This window comes from Staurois parvus, unplaced genomic scaffold, assembly GCF_062004578.1.
Source record: "Staurois parvus isolate SC_StPar_1 unplaced genomic scaffold, SC_StPar_1.0 ptg000151l, whole genome shotgun sequence".
Classification (NCBI taxonomy): domain Eukaryota; kingdom Metazoa; phylum Chordata; class Amphibia; order Anura; family Ranidae; genus Staurois; species Staurois parvus.
The window spans coordinates 3,530,882-3,553,317 of NW_028317947.1; the positions used below are offsets into that span (position 1 = coordinate 3,530,882).

Sequence of the window (22,436 nt, forward strand, 5' to 3'; positions counted from 1 at the left end):
TCCTGGATGTTGATGCGAAGTCAAGGTTCCTCCAATGATCAAGTCCACTGCATCTAGATGGACTCCTTGCCAGCCCAACAGACTGGCATGTGTTGTAAGAACGTTCCATGTCTTTGGGGGGAAAGGGTTTCCCTGACTTCAGAACTGGGTTGCAAAACCAGTCTTGGTCTGGAGATGAAAATGGGCTTACACTACTCCAAACAAAACTACCATCAGGCACAAGACCCTTATCTAGGTCAGAGCATGAACCAAGAGACAGACTTTGTCACAATGCAGGAAGAGCATGGAAAGGACCATGTCCAAAGTCTGCACTGTCCACTAGACATTGGCTGACAGGGTTAGGGAGGACTGGTCAGATCATCCAGGTATTCCACAATATGTATCCCCTGTGGCAAATACCCTGGTGCAGAACCAAAAGGTCGTGAAAAGGCCAAAGGGAAGGGCAACAAATATGTAGTGCTGAGTGCCCACAGCAAAATGCAGATAACACTTGTGAGGAAGAGAAATGGGAATGTGCAAAAAAGCATCTCTAATGTTCACTGAAGCCAGACAATCACCTGCAAGGAGGAAGGCAAAAACCAACCTGTCAAATTACATGCAAATCTTTTGCACCTGCAGGAGCAAGTTGAGAGTTTTCAGAACTAGAATGGGCCAAACACCTTCATTTGGTCTGGGAACTGTGAACATGTTAGAGCAGAAGCCCTGAAATCATTCCTTATTCAGGACTGCGGCAATGACCCCTAAGCAAGGAGCGCTGCTAAACAGCAGCAAGAGCATCTGCCAATCTTTGCAAGGAAGTAGACAAATTCAAGATCAGGAAGCAGAAAGAGGTAGAGATCAAAAATCCAGTTTGTAGTCCCTAAAAATTACACTTTGGAACAGAAAATATGAAACAAGTGATTGCCTCTTTTCATTGGCAAGAGGGTATGGAACCAGATTTGACTGGCTTGGGTCCAGACTTAGACCTGGAGCTGGAGGCCTGAGAGGAATGAAAGAACTTTTCCTTGTCTCAGTAGTAGGCCTACCAGCAGGGCTTCTAACCTCTTGTCCACTGTATCCTTAAATACAGGATGGTTCATGGGGACGGTTAGTGTTCTGTTAAGACCAGAGGCGTCCCTAGGGTTGGTGTTACCCGGTGCGGTAACACTTGGTGACACCCCCTCCGACGATACTCGCAGAATGGATCGGATCTGCAGATTGAGCATAATGGATCAGACTCCGATCCATTATGCTCAATCCGCAGATCCGATCCATCCTGCAGGGATCGTCGGCTTTCTTTACAACTTACCTTTTCTTGGAGCGAGTCCGGTGACACCGGACCCGCTTCGAGAAAAGGTAAGTTGTAAAGAAAGCCGACAATCCCAGCGGGATGGATTGGATCCATCCTGCGGGGATCGTTGGCTTGCTTTACAACTTACCTTTTTGTGGAGCGGGTCCTGTGTGACCCCAAATGCGGTCGGTGTCACGACTCTAGCAGTAGCTCTATAGGTCCACAGTTTGGGGTTTCCCCAGGGCGCAGGGTCTAATGCCCAGTCTGCTTGTTCACCAGAGCCCCTGATGGTGGGGATGGACTTGGAGCAGCGTGAGACCAGGTCGCGGCCCCCAGGTATGCCCAGCTGCGGTAGAGGAGACCGCTAGTGTCACGTACTTTAGTAGCGAGCCTGACGTGAAGAAGCAGAGCAGACCAGAGCAGGATGCGGATGGATCCGTGCGGCAGGTAGCGGAGTCAGGCGGGCTGGGTTCGATATCCGAGAAGGCAGAGCAGACCAGAGCAGCAGGCAGAGGGATAGTCGGGTCACAGGCCAGGTTGAGCAACAGGAGGTCAGAATGATCAGGAGCAGACAGAAGAATATCCAAAGACAAACCAGGGGTCAGGGCAGGAGAAGGTCACGATAGTCAGGAGCAGGCTGGGTTCGGCAACAGGAAACAACTCAGGATCAGGAATCACGGGCAGAGGAATAAGACCATATGGCAATTTGGATCCTGCAGTGGCCCGTTTAAGTGGCCCGTTTAAATAGCCCGCCTTGCGCTGACAGGCACACCTGGGTCCTAGTGCCTGCCTGCCTGTATGCCTTGTCGGGATCCTGCACATGTGCAGATTCATGCGCCGCAGCAAACTTCTCATTCCCTGACATTGCTCCCCCCCTATGGGCAGCCTCCGGATGCCCAATTGGCTCCTCTTTTGTGGGTGACTGTGAAAAAATTCCCGAACTAGGTCTGCGGCATGAACATTCTGGGCTGGTTCCCATGAATTCTCCTCTGGACCATAACCCTTCCACTTAATAACATACTGTATCTGACCCCTCCTTTTTCTACAGTCCACAACAGCCTCGACCTCAAATTCTTCTTCCCCATCCACAGTTATCGGCTCAGGGGGCCTTGACCTACGATTAGGAAATGGATCGGGTACTGCAGGCTTCAATAGTGACATGTGGAAAACTGGGTGTACTGGATTCCAGAAGTGCCAGTTCGTATGAGACATTGTTAATCTTGCGTCTTACCGGAAATGGACCCACAAATCTTGGTGCCAACTTCTTCGAAGGGCATGCCATCTTCAGATTAGTTGTAGCCAACCAGACCTGGTCTCCTGGGTGCAGAATCAGTTCCCCCCCTTCTCCTTCTGTCGAAGACCCTCTTGTTGTCCCCCTGGGCTTTTGCAACCGCCTCCTGTAACAATTTATTGTTAGAGACAAAATAATTTTTCGTGTTCTGAGCAGCAGGTACAGAAGTTTCTGGGACTAGGTCAGGTAAAAAAGTAGGGTGGAACCCATAGTTAGCAAAAAATGGAGATTGTTTAGTGGCAGAATGACTAGCGTTGTCATACGCAAACTCTGCCAGAGGCAAGAGTGCCGCCCAATCATCCTGGAGAAAGGAAGTGTAACATCTAATGTATTGTTCCAGAGTCTGACTGGTTCGTTCAGTCTGTCCGTTTGTTTGTGGGTGGTAGGCAGAGGAGAAGGATAACTTAATTTCCAAGGTTTCACATAGTGCTTTCCAAAATCTTGAAGTAAACTGTATTCCCCGGTCCGAGACAATGCTCATAGGAACCCCGTGGAGCCTTACGATTTCCTTAATGAAAATCTGAGCAGTTTCTACAGCAGAGGGTGTATTCCTTAGTGGCAAAAAGTGGGCCATCTTTGATAACCGGTCCACTACTACAAAAATGGCGGTATGTCCTTGGTAGGGTGGAAGTTCTACTATAAAGTCCATATTTATCATTTTCCAAGGCCTATCAGGTACTGGCAGGGGTTTTAGTAAACCCCTGGCCTTGTTTCTAGAGGTTTTGCTTCGATTGCAGATGGTGCAAGTCCTTACATATGATTTGCAATCCTTCGCCATGTTAGGCCACCAGAACGTGCGTTGGGCCAATTCCAGTGTTTTAGAGACCCCGAAATGGCCTGCTAATGGGTGATCATGGCAGTAACCCAGAACAAGAGTTCGTGCCCCTTCGGGTACCAGAATTTGCTCCACTTTCCACAGAAGTCCTTCCCTGCTCTGTGCCGTGATACCAGGTGGGCTGGCTGCTCCCACTGATGCTTGTTGCAATTGAGACAAAAGTTCAGATTGTAACCGTAAGAAATTTCCTGCTGGCAGAATAGTGTCCGATTTTGGGGATTCCTTTGGATCCTCGAACATGCGTGAAAGCTCATCTGGCTTAGTGTTTTTGGATCCTGGTCTGTAGGTTATATGGAAGATGAATCTGGAGAAGAACAGAGCCCATCTAGCCTGGCGTGGTTTGAGACATTTAGCAGTCCTTAAATATTCTAGGTTCTTGTGGTCAGTGTATATCAGAATTGGATGCATGGCCCCTTCCAGCAAGTATCTCCATTCCTCTAATGCTCTCTTTATTGCCAAGAGTTCCCGGTCCTGAACGTCATAGTTCCTTTCAGCTGGGGTGAGTTTCCTAGAGAAGAAGGCTACTGGGTGCATTAGTTCTTTAAGGCCGTTCTGCTGTGAAAGGACTGCCCCTACTGCGTTTTCGGATGCATCTACTTCCAAAATGTAAGGAAGAGAGGAGTCCGGATGGCTTAAGATGGGGGCCGCTGTGAATAGCTTCTTTAGAGTCTCAAAGGCCGCCTGTGCCTCAGGGGTCCAATGGAAATGGACTTCTAACTTGGTCAGCTAAGTGATAGGAGAAATGAGGCCCGAGAAGTTCTTAATAAATTTCCGGTAAAAATTTGCGAAGCCAATGAACCATTGAATTCCTTTTTGTCTGAGGGGACTGGCCATTCCCAAATTGCTGTGATTTTTAGAGGATCCATAGCAATTCCGGCAGTAGAGATGAAATGGAATGGGATGCTCTGTTGCTCAAAGTTAAATTTTTCTGCCTTGGCATATAATCCATGCTGACGGAGTCGTCCCAGTACGCATTTGACATGGTCTCAGTGTACTTCCAGAAATGCGGAAAAAAATCAGAATGTCATCCAGGTATATGACAACAAAAACATCCAGGTAATCTCTGAAAATATCATTTATGAAGTGTTGGAATGTAGCCGGAGCGTTGCACAGCCCAAACGGCTATTCAAAGTGGCCGAAACAGGTGCGGAAGGCTGTTTTCCACTCGTCCCTTTCCCGTATGCGGACCAGGTTATATGCCCCTCTCAAGTCCAACTTAGTGAAGATGGTGGCAGTTTTGAGTCTCTGGAACAGTTCAGGGACCAAGGGAAGGGGGTACCGGTTCTTAACGGTGATTTTATTTAATTCCCGTTAATCCACGCAGGGCCACAAAGACTTGTCTTTCTTTTCCACAAAGAATATTCCAGCTCCAGCTGGTGAAGTGGAGGGCCGAATGAACCCCTTCTGGAGATTCTCCTCAATGTATTCCTTTAAGACTCCTAGTTCCCGTTCAGATAGGGGAAAGATCCGTCCAAAAGAGATTTCAGACCCGGGAAGCAAATCGATCGGACAGTCATAGGATCGATGAGGAGGAAGTATATCTGCACACCGTTTACTGAATACATCAAGATAGTCATGGTAGACAGAGGGAATTATTTGAGAAAGTTCCACATCAGCGTCCATGCATAGTAGGGTAGGTGGAACTGAGGATATCTTGGGTAAACAATGTTTCCGGCAGTAAGGAGAGAGAAATTGGATCGAGCCTGACTTCCAGTTAATTTGAGGGTCGTGCGCCTGTAGCCAAGGGAGACCCAGTATAACAGGAAATAGAGGAGAGGTGATAGCATCCAGACGTACAAATTCCTGATGATGGTTGGTAACCGTAGTAAGAATTGGTGGGATCTCTTTGTCTACCAGTCCGGATTTAATGCGGGACCCATCGGCAAGAAAAATGTTTAGCCCATGTTCTTTCGGTAGTAATGGAATATGTTGTTGAGCAGCAAAGTTTAAGTCTATGAAACAACTACAGGCCCCAGAATCAATAATTGCCGTCACCGACACGATTCTTCTGGGAAGCTGGAAGGAAATGGGAACAGCCAGGTGCGTTGCACTGTTTGAACATGATGGAGGAGCAGCAGAAGAAGCAAAGATGCACTTACGCACTTTGGCTGGGCAGGAACGCACGTAATGTCCTGATTCTCCACAGTATAGACAGAGGTTGTGGACCCGACGTCTGTGGCGTTCCTCTGCAGTCAATGAAGGGCGTATTAGCCCGAGTTGCATAGGTTCTGGGGTATCCGTAGCTTCAGGATCCCGGTTCCTAGCGGGAGGATTGGGCAGGACGGGAAACTTGGGTAGCACCCATGTAAGCCTCAGAACTTGGTTGGATCTTTCTAGCCTGCGTTCACGTAGCCGACGGTCAATTTGAATGGCTAAAGCAATCAGGTCCTCCAGGGACTCAGGTATGCCTACCCGAGCTAGCTCGTCCTTGAGGGGCTCGGCCAGGCCCAGGCAGAACTGATGTCCTCCTCTGCTGCTCGGCGACCCTGTTGGAGTGCATGTAATGCTGCCTCAGCGGTGGTAGTTCGCTGTGGATCATCGTATAACTGAGCCATGGCATTGAAGAATGTTGTCATGTTGGTTAGATGAGGATGATGACTCTCCAACAGGCGATGGGCCCAGCCCTGGGGTTCTCCCTGCAGCAAGGAGATGATGAACCCCACCTTAATCTCTGTGGAGAAAGTTCGTGGTTGCAGGTCAAAGTACAGCTGACATGCGTTTCGGAACGCTCTGAATTTACCCCGATACCCATTAAAACGTTCTGAAGTAGGCACACAGGGTTCAGGTGAAGGTATCTGAACTACTGTGCTAGTGCGGGGTTGCGGGGTGGCCGAGGGAGATGTAACTGGAGCCGTTGGCGCAGAAGCAGGCGTAGCCAAGGTTTGAATGCGTTCTTCCAGATGTGCATATCTATCCTGCAGTGTCTTAACGGCCTGGGTGAGTGCGGCCAGATGGTGACAAATCTCATCCAGTGGAGAGGGTCCTCTTGCAGGCTCAGACATGGCCGTATGGTACTGTGACGACTCTAGCAGTAGTTCTATCGGTCCACAGTTTGGGGTTTCCCCAGGGCGCGGGGTCTAAGCCCCAGTCTGCTTGTTCACCAGAGCCCCTGATGGTGAGGATGGACTTGGAGCAGCGTGAGACCAGGTCGCGGCCCCCAGGTATGCCCAGCTGCGGTAGAGGAGACCGCTAGTGTCACGTACTTTAGTAATGAGCCTGACGTGAAGAGGCAGAGCAGACCAGAGCAGGATGCGGATGGATCCGTGCAGCAGGTAGCGGAGTCAGGCGGGCTGGGTTTGATATCTAAGAAGGCAGAGCAGACCAGAGCAGCAGGCAGAGGGTCACAGGCCAGGTTCAGCAACAGGAGGTCAGAATGATCAAGAGCAGGCAGAAGAATATTCAGAGACAAGCCAGGGGTCAGGGCAGGAGAAGGTCACGATAGTCAGGAGCAGGCTGGGTTTGGCAACAGGAAACAACTCAGGATCAGGAATCACAGGCAGAGGAATAAGACCATACGGCAATTTGGATCCTGCAGTGGCCCGTTTAAATAGCCCACCCGGCGCCAACAGGCGCGCCTGGGTCCTAGTGCCTGCTTGCGCCATCATTGGTGACAGGCTCGCCTGGGTCCTAGTGCCCGCCTGCCTTGTCGGGATCCTGCGCATGCGCAGATTCATGTGCCGCAGCGATCTTCTCGTTCCCTGACACCCGGTGTGGACCACACCCCCGCGGGACATCACTGGTTAAGACAGTACACTGCCACCAAACCAGTGTAAGCCAGCAATAGTGTTCCTAATCACCACCACACCAGTGTCAGCAGAGCCACTACAGCCATCAGTGTCCTTGATCACTGCCACATCAGTACAGTGTCCACAGAGCCAGTGTAGCCAGAAACAGTGTTCCTTGTCACCACCGCACCAGTGTCTGCTTCCTACACTTACCTTGGTCTGTTTATTGACTACGTCTTTGCTTGCCACCTGAACTGACACATCTGTACATTCCACTGACTACATTCCTGCAAGATGCTAGCCCAAGCCATCAACTACAGACTCCCGGAACCACAGGGACTCCTTTGTTCAGCCTCCTATACTTCCTGGCCAGTGAACATAGTATTCTTGGGAGCAGCCATGTGCGGCTTATAGGAAAGAGGACTAATTAATAGGTGAACTAACTACACTAAGCTATACTCCCTGACCACTTGTACAGAAGCAAATATTACAGGACCCTGTTTTTGATACAATGTTGGTTGATTTTTGTGATACACAATATCCAATGTCCAGTACATAATCAGTACAAACACTGAAAAAGTCTCACACGTGATATCCACATACTCAGGAGGAGTAGCAGAATGTGTTCAGGGGTGTCATTCTGAGTAGGTTTGTTCTGTGTGTCAGAAACATCTTGTTAATTTGACAACAGTAATTAGAAAAATACATTTTCATATTATTTTCCGCATTTTCCCAAAACCTGTGGCAAAAAATTACATTTTCAAAAGACTCACAATGCCCCTCTAAAAACTTACCGTGAGGTGTTTACTCTCTCCAAAATGTAGTCATTTTGTGGGTTTTAAACTATACCAGGGCCTCCAAAATGTGATGGGTAGTCAGGAAATTAGAAGCATAATAAGAAGTGTAATTTTTGCCCTGTAAAAGCCTGAAGGAGCTTCTTGATTCTTGGGCAGCAAAAATCTAACATACAGTATATGGTATCCTCATATTCAGAAGGAGTATTATAATGTGTTTTGGGATCTATTTTTAATTATACCCATGCAGTGTGTTAGAAATATCCTATTAAGCTTTATGTAAAAATAAATAATTTTCATTTTTGTTTTCCAAAAACGTGGCAAGAAATTAAGTATGCAAAAGACTCACCATGCCCCTTAAATACTTTCACGTGTATGCTATTTTAAAATGTGGTCATTTTGGGTGTGTCTACTGTCTTGGTGGTCCAGGGCCTCCAAAAAAATGAGTAGGTAGTCAGGAGATTAGATGCCAAATTTATGCCCCTGAAGATGCTTTTGGGCATTCTATGCGGTTAGACTGCAAAAAAGATTCACATATTTGGTATCCCGATACTCAGGAGGTATAACACAGAGACTTTTGGGGTGCTCATGATGTGTGTAAGAATTATCTTATTAATTGACAGCTGTGTGAAAAAATACATTTTAATTTTCTATCTCCCTCTTTCAAAAACTTATGGTAAAAATGTGATCTTCAAAAGACTCACCATGCCTCTAATTAATATGCCGACGGATCAGTTTTGTAAAATGTGTGTGTTTTTCCTGTCAGGGCATTTCAGGGCCTTAAGAAATATGATAGGTAGTCTGGGAATAAGATGCATTATTTATGCCCCTTGAAAGCCTGAAGGTGTCCTTTGGATTTTGGGCCCCTATATACGTCTAGGCAACGATTAATCCCATATTTGAGAAGAATAGAAGAATGTTTTTTTGTATTTGTGTAATTGTAAGTATGCCTATGCTGTGAGTGAGAAATAATTAGCTAAAATGTAAATTTTGTCAAATAAAAACAAATTTTATTTACTTTCTTCAGTTTCTAAAATATTGTAGGAAATAATTAAAAAACACACCATGCTCCTAACAAATACCTTGTTAGTGGAAGTATATAAATGTGTCATTTTGGGGGTGTTTGTACTGTCCTGGCATTTTAAGGCCTCAAGAACTTAGATAGGCAGTGAGAACACCTTTGTAACTTTCACACAGACTAATATATTGGGTGTTTTATTTACCAAAGAAATGTAGCAGAATACATTTTGACCTAAATCTATGAAGGATTATTAATTTGAAAGGTTTTATAGCAAATAATAATTATAAAGAGAAACAGATTTTTTCTTCCAAATTCTCTGTTTCCCTTTATATAGCAAACAAATGAATCAATAAACAAAAACCCCAGTGGTGAATAAATATCACCAAAAAAGCTATATATGTCAAAATGACATAAAATTTATTTGGGTACAGTGTAGAATACAAGTGAGTATTTGTCATTCAAAGTATCACAGTGATGAAACCTGAAAAATTCCCTGGACAGGAAGGGGGTATAATATTCCAGTCTTCAAGTGGCTAAAGACTAAGGATGGCCATACCTATGGAAATTTTATCCAGTTTCTAGTAAACTCGCAGAAATTTACTTCCTAAGTGATTCTGTCACCACCCACCTGCTGGACGAAAAATGGTCATCTGAACAGCGACTGCATCTGATTGACTGCTGATTACATATTCTGACAGTTGCTGGTGCCAGCTGTCAGAATACAACAGGAGATTTATTGTAAGGTTCAGCCTGCAGGTTTGTATGTGTGTGCAAGTGTGTATGGCCATATTAACCCTTTTTTTGTCTCATCCATTCATTCTTTATAGATTTGGACTCACACACACAGGCATCTGTTAGAAGTATATTTTATTTTTATTTCCCAGATGCTGGTAATGGAACAATCTGCAGTTGTACTTACTTGCATTTCTTATTTTACAAGCCTTGTACAATAGACAGTCTTGAAAGGCAATAAAATGATGCTGGTATGACTAGTAAATACATTTGCAAGTGCTGTGCATGTGGTAGATGGTAAAGGAACAGAAAGTCCAGCACATTTGAAAAAAAGTATTCAGTTTCACAGCAAGCATAACATATATGATAGTACAAGTCCTTTGTAAAGTAACAGACAGCCAAATTACACAGATGTTAAAAAAAAAACAAAAAGAACAAAAAGCATACCTATTTCGAACCAATCTAAAACCATGCAGGATTTCCTCTCCGAGTTCTCTTGCTCTGATACTCACATTCTCATACTGAAGAAATTCAGACAGAAAAGTCTCTGCATCTAGAAATCAAACACAAAACATTCTAGCCTGCTTACAATAGTAGATAATACGCATTTAAATGCCATTATGTAACTAATAAATGATACTCCCCTTGCCCCCTATTTATCTACAATTAAACAATTAGCATTTTTAGGACTAACTGACAAATTAGAAGCACTAAAATCTATGCTAAATGTTAGTGAAACAGCCTAGCATGCAAAGCATATTCATGGTGTAAGCCTTAAGTGTGATCAATCATGCAGGTTCCATGCTGGAAGCCATCTTTTATACTAATCTGATTTAAAGCTATTTATGGGGATCTTATTAATCATGTTCTGCAACTGAAGGAGAAGGCTCATTATAACCACAGAAGACAGTACGACACAGCAAACTAGACACGTGGACAACCATATTAAGATAGAAGGAAGAGAAGCTCATGTCTTTGGTGCAGTTTACAGCAAAGTGCATGTTTCATAGAGATCAATGGAACCACAAGTAACGCACTACAGACCTACTTTTGTCAATTGTTATACTCTATACCAGCGTTTCTCAACCTTTTTTTTTTTTTTTTCCATTATCAGCCCTTTAAAGTTATGCAAAATCTCAAGACATCCCAATCTAAAATGTAAAAACTGTAAATGTTACATGTCAATTGGAAACCTAACGTACACAGCCACCTTGATGAAATTAAAATCAGAAGCCCTCCTTATGTCAGTCTCCCCATCTTATCTGAGAGCTCCCTATACATAAGAGCCCCCCATCCTAGAGCCCACCCATCACAGAAGAGGTCCTCTATTCACAGCACCCCCAAATCACACAGTCTCCTCAATCACATAATCTCTTGTTCAAATCAAAGCCCTACCTTATGGCTCCAGCTGAATGATGCTGAGTGCCATAACCCTAAAACATCATTAGGAGGCCAGCCTGCCACACCATGGTACTCACTACACTAATTCAGGACAAACTGAGTCCCATGCTAACAGCACCCTGGCTGAGAAACACTGCTCTTTACAAACAGGAGAGAAACAGGTCAGATCAGGCAATTTATACTATTGCCCAGTGATAACTTAAAGCGGTATTAAACCCAAAGGCAAACATTTATTATATTGCAGCTTATTAATTCTTAGATGTGATGGTTACAATAGTTTCTGTTTTTTAGTCTTTTTTCTTCTACGTTCCCCTGGTGATCCAGCCAGTAATTCTCTTTTTCCAAAAGAGCAGGCTCTCTTCCAGATGTATCAGTTTACAGGGATGAGATAAAGCATTTAACACCACTTGTATTTATTTATGTAAGATCTTTATTCCAAAACGAAAAAAAAACGTATTTGCTGGGACTGCTTATAAAGTATTAGCTAGAGTTTGGCTTCAATTTCTTAGTGTATTTAAACCTGCTAGTCCATCTAACACTCCCCACCCCCAGACTGGCAATGCTGCTGTCTACTGTGCCCTTTGTGCTCCTTCACCCAGAGTGGGGGCACTCTAATACAGGAGGTGTGTTACGGGCCAGATCACCAGGTAAAGAGGAGGAAAAAGCCTAAAAAGAGAAAACTAATGTAGCTGCAATATTTTTCATTTATGGATTGGGGTTAAATACCACTTTAACCCCTTGATGCCGGTGCCTCCCGGACCTTTAAGGGTTTCAGAAGCTGGGAGGCGGGGCAAGGTTTAAGGTCATGTGACCTCCATGATTCGCCGTCACAGCAGTCACATGATTGGGAAAGGTCCCGATAGAAAGAGGAGATCGGGACCTTTCCGTGAGTACTGGACATGTGTGCTGGGAGCGCGCAAGGCGCGCGCTTTCAGCACATATGTTTTTCTTAATTGCACGCAAATGTGTGGCCCCTCGGCGTCAAGGCCCAGACGCCGGGAGGCCGAACATTCGCGTGCAGCCGGCGCACAGAGGTTAAAGAGGAACTTCACTTTTGAGTTTTTTCCTTCTTACTTTTTTCCTACTTACCCTCAAAAAACATACTCACGGACAGAAAATACAGCAGTCCACCCTACACTGCAAGGGTTATCTGCTTATTGAAATAGAAATTGAGGCTCGGGTCACACTAGTGCAACTTGCTTGCAATTTTGATGCAGCTTCAATACGACTTTATAAATAGGAAGCATTCCTATGTGACTTTGATGGATCAATGGGTTTTTTTAACCCTCACCTCTCCTCTCTGGTCATCGCTGCCTAAAAACTTCCTCCCATGCACATTCCATTCACACCTGCAGAAATGCATGTTCGAAATGTATGGCAAAGCATGCATTTTCTGTGCAGGTTGCATATTCGGCAATGTGCAGATGCGTACGCTGCCTAAAAAGCAACACAAGCGCTACACACCTTTTTCCAAAACACGTGGCAAAATGCGCATTTTCTGCACGAGTTGGTGCACATTCAACAATGCCCAGAAGCAAGCACAGCCAAATGGCAACACAAGTTCGACACACATTTCTGAAATGCGTGCCAAGGTGCGCATATTCTGTGCAGGTTGTCACGCGTTTGAAAATACGCAGGTGCAAATGCAGCCCAAATGGCAATGCAAACACGATGCACAATTCTGAAATGCGTGGCACAGCTCGTGTTGTCTGTGCATGTTGCTGTGCATTAGGAAACAAACCACAAACACATTACGCTTGCATTATCATTTAGGTTGCATTTGTATATGCGCATTTCCGAACATGCTGCAAATGTGAGTCACGCTTGCGTTGCTATTTAAGCTACATTCATATTTGCATGTTTTCGAATGTGGTAACCCCATACAGAAAACGCGTGCTTTGCTGTGCATTTAGGAAATGCATGGCAAGTGCATTGCAGAAACCTGCACAGAAATTACATGCTTTGCCTTGTGTTTTAAAAATGCGCGGCAATGTGCGTCATATTTACATTGCCATTTAGGCTGCGTTTGCATCTGCGAGGGTTGCCATTTAAGTTGTGTTAGCATCTGTGAGTTTCTGAACATGTGTTGCACAATTTCTGAGTAGGTTGCCATATGTTTTGAAAGTGGAACCTAAAGGGCAACGTAATGCCATTTTTTTCAGGAACATGGCAAAGTGCACATTTTCTGTGCAGGTTGCCGTATGTTGTGAAACATGCAGATGTAAACGTAGGCTAATTGTTAATGACACTCCAATTTTGCTGCGTGACAAGACATGCTACAAAAGCACCAAAATGTGTGATGCTCCATGACCGAAAAGGTTCTTGAGCTACTGTGGGGCGTTTGTTGCGCGTAGATCAGTCAAGTCAAGCGACTGGACTGCCCTATGTGCAATGTGTGTTTATGTGTGAAAAAAGCACAAAAAACATGAGCAGGAATGTGCATTTCCACTATGTTCAAGTGTGAATAGGATGTGTTAGGTAGGAAGTATTAAGGCAGCAAGCATGACAAGGGAGGAGAGGTGTGGTTAACAAAAAACCTGATCCATCAACGTTGCATTCTTATCTACAGGGTGTCCCAAAAGTCGGGACACACAGGCAAAATACATATTGAGTAAAAAAAAAATTAGTTTGTGATATTTCCTATGTGCCCAGACTTTAGGGACACCCTGCATAATGATGTGACTTCTGTGATCTAACACAGAAGTCTAAGGGTCCAAATCGCCCTGGGAGTTGCACCAAAGTAGTGCAGGAACTATTTTTTTGTTGTTGCTGCAACTTGAGTCTCAGCAATTAAGACAGCTCCCGTTGAAATGAATGGGTTTTGACTTGGCATGCAACTTTATGTGTCGCACTAATGTGAACCGAGCCAAAGGCCAAACCTTTTTTTAATTTTGGATGAGTTTTGAGTGGAGACAGATTAGAACCCCTTTAAGGTTCTTATTGCCGTCTGTGCCCCTGCTAGGGAGATTCACCCTCTTGAATTTGTCCTGGTGATTTATCACAGACAGTGAATGTGAAAAAAAATCCCAAATTTTGGATTGTCACCCGAATGGGAAGGAAAGGAGGGAAACTCTTCCAATTGGGGACAACAGTTGAGGTGACCATAACAACCAGGGATTTCCCTCATTTTGGAAGGATTTTCTCTCTCTACCTGTTGTGACTAAGGGGCAGGAAATTAAAAGAAATCTCCCCAATGGGACACAGGTGACCAAAAAACCGACACTTAATCTATCAATTAATCTAACCGACACTTAATCAACCCTCACTTAATCTATTCAAAATGAAAAATAATAAAGTTTGCTTTGCGTTCTTTAAGCTAAAGGAAACAAAAACAAGGAGCCATACTTGCCTTACTCCTCGCCCTTGTACGCTCTCCATCCGTCCGATCGCTCTTGCGAAGCCTCCTCTCTAATGCACTCTGTGGTCACATACCTATCTCTTTCACATACAACGAAGAGTTAACACTGCTGCATTGTATGTGATGACATTGAATGACCACCTACAGCCCAGAGATTAGAGGGAAAAGGGACAGCACCAGAGTATGCTGGGGTGGGGGTAAGGCAAGTGTTACACCCTCTTCACTTCTCCTGGACCTAAAGTATTTAATCCTTGCAGTGCAGGGGGGGCCCCACTGCAAGAGAATTGTTTTCTTCATTCCAAAATTGGGCTTAAGGGGCTCATGCACATGGGAGTAATAATACACGGATATCTACAAAGCATCCTTTAGACAGAAGGATTCTGCGTAACAAATGTATGTAATAGTATGTAAAGTTCTTTGTTTACAGCCATGTACATAGGCCCACAATAGTGCCTGTGCACATGGCGTAGAAAGCGCTGCGTTTAGATCAGTACAGCGTATAGGTTTTTGACAGAACACACTAGTATTGCATATTACAGGCCAATGCACACAGCTGTGTAGTGCTCAGTAGGCTTGTGTTGTGTTCAGCTGTGTAAAATCAAAGTAGAAAACTCTCTAATCACTGGATAGACACCAGATCTCTGCACAAAGAGGACCTGTCACGGGCCACGCTATCACAAGTGATGTTGTTCATCCCTTGTGATAGCAATAAAGTTCAATCGAAAAATAAATAAATAAAATGTAATTTAAAAGAAAATTATAATAAAACTTAAAAAGAAAAATGTAAAGCACCCCTATTTCTTCTGTGCTCACAAGTACGTAGGTCCTGCACACATATGTGAAACAGAGATCACATCACACATGTGTGGTATTGTCGTGAACATCAAAGCGACAGCATTTCCAGGGCCACAGCTCCTGAGTAACTCCAAACTGCTAACCTGTAAAGGCTTTTAAAAGGTCTCCTATGATGATTTTTAGGTACCGTAGGTTGTCACAGTTTTTCGGGAGTACGCTATTTTCTAGCATATTTAATCAGTGTAACGTCATCTTTTATATTTTACCAAAAAATTGGGTATTATGCTGTGTTTGTATTCACGAAAATTAATTATAGTGTATTTTTTAGGGTTGAACCGACACCTGTATCTGTGCCGATACTAAGCATTTGCACAAGTTTCAGTGCTTGCAATGTTTATGAGCAACCACTAAAACAGAAGCAAACAAAGAAACATTGTTTAATTTTCTATCTTTCTGTTTGTTCATCTACAGATCAAAGGGATGAACTTCCATCTGTAGATGAGGTCAGTTAAAATCAACCTGTCAAGTAAAAAAAAAAATTTATTTTTTTTAATGTTCTTGTGTTTAACCCCTAATCAGCCCTAATTAACTCCTTATTTTCCTTGTCCATTTATTATTTTTCTGCTGATTTTTCTTTTTCATTTTTCTGTTATAAACTATTAAGAATTAAAATGTTTCTTTTGTTTTTGTTTGCTTTGCTCCTTATTATTTTTACACCTTTAACCACTTGCCCTACAGGGGATTTAACCCCCTTTCCTGACCAAGCCATTTTTTTACGATACGGCGCTGCGTTACTTTAACTGACAATTGCGCAGTCATGAAAAAAAAAAAAAACTATTTTTGACTTTGAGTAATGAGCACTTGCCATTGCGAGCATTGTGATGGATACTCAGTATTAGGCTGTGATTGTGGTGTACTGTGTACGGACTGCTACACTGGCAACATGCAGCATCATTGTCAATATGCGCAGTGCGGTCTGCATGGTTAGGAAATTTTGAGTCAATTCACCTTTTTATTTTTCATGAAAAGATTAATTTATCCTTTAAGCCCTGGTTTACATCTGAGCATTTCGAAACTTTCCAGACAAGTGCCTCAGTGCTCAATATGAGGATTCCCATTATGTCCTATGGTATTTGTTTACACCCAAGTGTCAGGTCATATGAAGTGTTTCGCTCAAACAAGTACATGAGCTTCCTTGCAGCAGAGTATGTGCGGTTTTGGTGTGTCTGTAAAAGTGCATGATCTGCATTTTCTATACATTTTTCTCCCTTTCCTAGTAACTAGCTTTCTATTGGCTAAGACAGTGGTCTCCAAACTGCAGTCTGTGGCCCTCTGCTTGCCTTTATCCGGCCCTTGGGGCACTATTCCTTCCACTGATAGGAGGCACTTTTCCTCCTACTGATACCAACGATCAGGCACCATCTCTTCAAATGACACCAATAGTTAGGCAAAATTCCTCACACATGGGGCACCATTCTACCAGCTGACACCAACTATGGGGTACTATTCCTCCCACTGACACCAATCATGGGGCACTATTCCTCCCACTGACACCAAGGATGGGGCACTATTCCTCCCACTGACACCAAGGATGGGGCACTATTCCTCCCACTGACACCAAGGATGGGGCACTATTCCTCCCACTGACACCAAGGATGGGGCACTATTCCTCCCACTGACACCAAGGATGGGGCACTATTCCTCCCACTGACACCAAGGATGGGGCACTATTCCTCCCACTGACACCAAGGATGGGGCACGATTCCTCCCACTGACACCAAGGATGGGGCACGATTCCTCCCACTGACACCAAGGATGGGGCACTATTCCTCCCACTGACACCAAGGATGGGGCACTATTCCTCCCTCTGATACCAAGGATGGGGCACTATTCTGCCCTCTGATACCAAGGATGGGGCACTATTCCTCCCTCTGATACCAAGGATGGGGCACTATTCCTCCCTCTGATACCAATGATTGGGCACTATGTCTTTCACTGACACCAACAATGTGGCACTTTTCCTCCCACTGGCAGCAGCAATGGGGCACTATTTCTCCCACTGACACCAATGACAATGATGGGGAACTATTCCTCCTCCTACTGACAACAGGTGCTAGGTGATCACTGGGGATGTCAGTGACACCAAATCTGTTCCCACCGCTGTCCCGCTATAAGTCGCTGATCGCCGCCATTACTAGTAAAAATAAACGTAAAAAATTCCAGTATATATACCGCCACTTGTAAATGCTATAATTTTCACGTAAACCAATTAATTTACACATATTGGGATTTTTGTTAGCAAAGACATGTCGCAGAATACATTTTGGCCTAAATTTATAACGAAATTTTTTTTTTTTTAATTGTTTTACTGGACATGTTTAATAGCAAAAAGATAAAAATGCAGTTTTTCTCAAAATTGTCTATTTTTTTATTGTACAAAAAATAAAAAAAACGCACAGGAGATCAAATACCACCGAAAGAAAGCTCAAGTCGTGGGGAAAAGAAAAGGACACAAATTGCATGACCGCGCAATTGTCAGTTAAAGTAACGCAGCGCCATAACATAAGAAATGGCCTGGTCATGGGGGGGGGGTAAATCCTCTGGAGGGAAAGTGGTTCTAAAGGCTTATATTTTTTAAGAAAAAAAAATAAACATTTCTTTACTTACCTGCTGTGTGCAGTGGTTCTGCAAAGAGCAGCCTCCACAGTCTCGGGTCCCCCACCAGTGCTCTTGGCCCCTCCCTCCTGTCGGGTGCCCCCACAGCAAGCAGTTTACTATGGGTGGGCACCTGCTGACACACACACGCACCTCGGCCCTGCTCCCTTTCTCTTCTCATTGGCTCACTGACTGTGATTGACACCAGTGGGAGCCAATGGCTCATGCTTCTGTCTCGGCCAAAGAGGAGAGGGAGTACCGGGATAGCCGAGACACCAGTGCACATCGATGGATAGAGAAGGGGCGTAGGTATTAGGGGGGCTGGGGGCACTGCTGTACACAGAAGGGTTTTTTTACCTTCATGCATAGAATGCATGAAGGTAAAAAACCTTCAGCCTTTACAACCACTTTAACCACCTCCCTTCCGGCCGTTGTATATAAACGTGCAGGGTTGGGTGGCCGTTTATAAACGGCCTCCCCGCACCCTGCTTGTGCACGCTCCCTCCGGACACAGTGGAACACCGATCGTCGGACGGGACCTCTGTACGAGGTCCCGATCATGTGATTACTGATTGGCCAATCAGTGATCACATGCAGAGTAGTAAGCAAGATGTCACTTGTGACATCATTGCTTACTATGTGTGAAATCTGTGAATGATCAAAGAGGTCACATGGTACAGGGCTATTCACAACAGCCTTGTAGCATGTGACAAGCTGTGACCAATCACAGCTCACTCAGTAGTTCTCAATGGCTGCAAGAATGCAGCTAGAGAGAAGGAGAAATGATTGCTTTTACATCCTTAATGGGTGTAAAAGCAGTGTAAAAAAAATAAAAAAATCTTCATCACCCCCCACAAGTAGTACAGTGTCACCATGGTGACACTGTACTGCTAGGGGGACAGTATGTAAAAAAAAAAGTAACAATAAATAAAAAAAAATTAAAAATGTAAAAAAAAAGTTTAAAAATTATACTTTTGGTTATAAACTAATTTGGGTTCTTTTTTTTTTTTTTACTAAAACTATAGCGGAATAAATTTTGGCCAAGATTTATGATGAAATACGATTTATTTGCAAAATGTTATAAGAAAAACACTTTTTTTTTTAAATTTTTGGACTTTTTAATTTACATAGCAAAATAAATAAAAATCCCAGCGGTGAACAAATATCACCGAAATAAAGCTTTATCTGTCTCAAAAAAATGCAAAAAAATTAATATGGGTACAGTGTTGCATGACCGTGCAATTGTCATTCAAAGTGTGATAGCGCTGAAAGCTGAAAATTGGCCTGGACAGGAAGGGGGTGAAAGTGTCCGGACTGGAAGTGGTTGAGGTGAAAAAAAGGGGGAAATGCACTGGAATGCATCCAAAGTGTGCATGTAGAAACACATCCAGACTGTGTTTCTATGGTGTGAACCAGCCTTTAATCTAGGTTCACACGTGCATTTTCCGTTGCGTTTGGCAGAAACATACTGCAGTCCATTAACATGATTTCATATGGGGCAGGTCCGTAACTGCGTTTTTTGGAAAGGGTCAGGGACTTTTTTTTTTAAAAGCAAAACATTGCATTTGTGCTTCAATAAACTTCAATGGAGAAACTGCAGGAAAGAATGTAGTGTGTTTTTTATGCGCTTTCACGCTTTTTTTTGATTGGTTTTGCGTTTTAATCTGCCCAGCAACAAGTTGCAAAAAAAATGTGAAACGCGTCAAAAACGCATGTGCAAAAATGCAAAACACACTGCAAAAAGTACAGAAACGGATCAAACACAAACTGCATAGGTGTGAACCTAGCCTCCAGGGTCATTTCACACTGCTGGCTGTGGTGTGGATGCAGAGTGGGTGTACCCCACATTTAGGGCCAGGTCACACCACATTTTCAGCGTTCTGGATGCATTTTTGCATTTACATCTCATTAAGATGAGACGTGCGCTCTGATGAGTTTTTGATGTGTTTTGCCACGTTGCAGATGCGTTCCGCACAGGAAAAATGCAGCATGTTCCACTTTTGTTGACTGCACCAGTGTAAACTAGGACCATCGGAATCCATGTTATGCAATCTCCATTACTGGTGTCAGTAGAAGGGATAGTGCCCCATCATTGGTGTCAGTGTGGGAGAAACGGTGCCCCATCATTGGTGTCAGTGTGGGAGGAACGGTGCCCCATCATTGGTGTCAGTGTGGGAGGAACGGTGCCCCATCATTGGTGTCAGTGTGGGAGGAACGGTGCCCCATCATTGGTGTCAGTGGAAAGAACGGTGCCCCATCATTGGTGTCAGTGGGAAGAACGGTGCCCCATCATTGGTGTCAGTGGGAGGAATAGCGCCCAATCATTGGTGTCAGTGGGAGGAATAGCGCCCCGTCATTGGTATTAGTGGGAGGAATAGCGCTCCGTCATTGGTGTCAGTGGGAGGAATAGCGCCCCGTCATTGGTGTCAGTGGGAGGAATAGCGCCCCGTCATTGGTGTCAGTGGGAGGAATAGCGCCCCGTCATTGGTGTCAGTGGGAGGAATAGCGCCCCGTCATTGGTGTCAGTGGGAGGAATAGCGCCCCGTCATTGGTGTCAGTGGGAGGAATAGTGCCCCGTCATTGGTGTCAGTGGGAGGAATAGTGCCCCGTCATTGGTGTCAGTGGGAGGAATAGTGCCCCGTCATTGGTGTCAGTGGGAGGAATAGTGCCCCGTCATTGGTGTCAGTGGGAGGAATAGTGCCCCGTCATTGGTGTCAGTGGGAGGAATAGTGCCCCGTCATTGGTGTCAGTGGGAGAAATTGTGCCCCGTCATTGGTGTCAGTGGGAGGAATAGTGCCCCGTCATTGGTGTCAGTGGGAGGAATAGTGCCCCGTCATTGGTGTCAGTGGGAGGAATAGTGCCCCGTCATTGGTGTCAGTGGGAGGAATAGTGCCCCGTCATTGGTGTCAGTGGGAGGAATAGTGCCCCGTCATTGGTGTCAGTGGGAGGAATAGTGCCCCGTCATTGGTGTCAGTGGGAGGAATAGTGCCCCGTCATTGGTGTCAGTGGGAGGAATAGTGTCCCGTCATTGGTGTCAGTGGGAGGAATAGTGTCCCGTCATTGGTGTCAGTGGGAGGAATAGTGCCCCAAGAGCCAGTTAAAGGTATGCAAAGGCTCACATTTGGCCCCCAGGTCACAGTTTGGAGACCACTGCCATAGACAATATGGCTGCATTCAGATCCATTACACTGTGCAGGTGATTCTCCACACCGAGGTGCATGACACCCCAGAGCAGTACAGAGAGGACAGAGGGGACACGTCACCCTCAGCACAGAAAAAAGTCCCGAGCAACTGAAAACCTCAGAGCATGAATTAAAATTATATATTTTTTTAATTATTATTAATAATAAAAATAACAAAATAAATGAAATACAAATGCAATAAAAAATAGCCTTCAATGAATGAACGTTATATTACATTCTCTTGCCTGGCGACCGACACCCATTGACACCACTGACTAGAACAATACACGGCTAATAGAAGCAGAAGCCTGCGGACAATGACTGCTAGTAATAGAAGGGCTGTGCGGTCACCTCTGAGAAGGAGGACAACGTCCCGTGGAATGTCTGAGTTCATCTTCTCCGGAGACACGCACCATCCACACAGCTAGCAGGTAGCCGGCTGAGGAAGCAGGATGGCAGGTCATGTGACCCCGAGCGCTCAGGAAACCCCGGAGGGAGGGGGAGATTGGCGGGCTGTGTGAGGTGATGGGTTGCTGAGGTGAAGGAAACTTTGCTCGGCCGGGTGGAGGCTGTGTGCAGTTTTGCGGCTCTGACTCCGTACCAAGTTTTCACTGTCCCAGTATAGAAGGACTACAGAAGACTAGAGAACAGGGTTGTCACCTCATACTTTTTAAAAGGTTCTGTGGCTGATGAAGGTGGCCATTAAACTTACAGAGTGCCTTATCTGCATTAACCACTTGCCCTCCTGAGGATTTACCCCCTTAATGACCAGGCTTCTTTTTGCTACTCGGAGCTGCACTAATTCAACTGATATTTGCGCGGTCATGCAATGCTGCACCCAAACGAAATTTATGTCCTTTTTTTCACACAAATAGAGCTTTGTTTCAGTGGTATTTGATCACCTGTGCACTTTTTATTTTTCATGCTATAAACAAAAAAAAGCCAAAAACTTTGAAGAAAAACAATATTTTTTACTTTCAGCTATAAAAAATATACAGTAAACTCAAAGTTGGTTATAAATTTAGGCCAAAACGTATTCTGCTCCATGTTTTTGGTAAAAAAAATCCCAATAAGTGTATATTGATTGCTTTGTGTGAAAGTTATAGCGTCTGCAAACTATGGTATAGATACTGGAATTTACGCCATTTTTTTGCTATACAGCGCTAGTTTAACGGACAATTGCGTGGTCATGCAATACGGTACATAAATTAAATTTACATCCTTTTTTTTCTCACAAATTGAGCTTTCTTTCGGTGGTATTTGATCGCCTGTGCAATTTTTATTTTTTGCGCTTTAAAAAAAAAGGTGACAATTTCGAGGAAAAAAAACAATATTTTGGACTTTTTGCTATAAAACATGTCCAGTAAAAAAAAATAA

General features: G+C 44.5%; 1 protein-coding gene across 1 annotated transcript in view; it reads right to left on the reverse strand.

Moving 5' to 3' along the window:
* Window positions 1-21,524, reverse strand: part of SKAP1 (src kinase associated phosphoprotein 1) — a 551,061-nt gene extending 529,537 nt beyond the window's left edge. The window contains exons 1-2 of the mRNA XM_089674345.1: window positions 21,411-21,524; window positions 10,116-10,221 (exon numbers count right to left, since the gene is read on the reverse strand). Coding sequence (XP_089530471.1) covers window positions 10,116-10,221; window positions 21,411-21,453 — 149 coding nt within the window. The 5' untranslated portion in view covers window positions 21,454-21,524. The remainder of the gene's footprint in view (window positions 1-10,115; window positions 10,222-21,410) is intronic.
* Window positions 21,525-22,436: the final 912 nt, after the last annotated feature.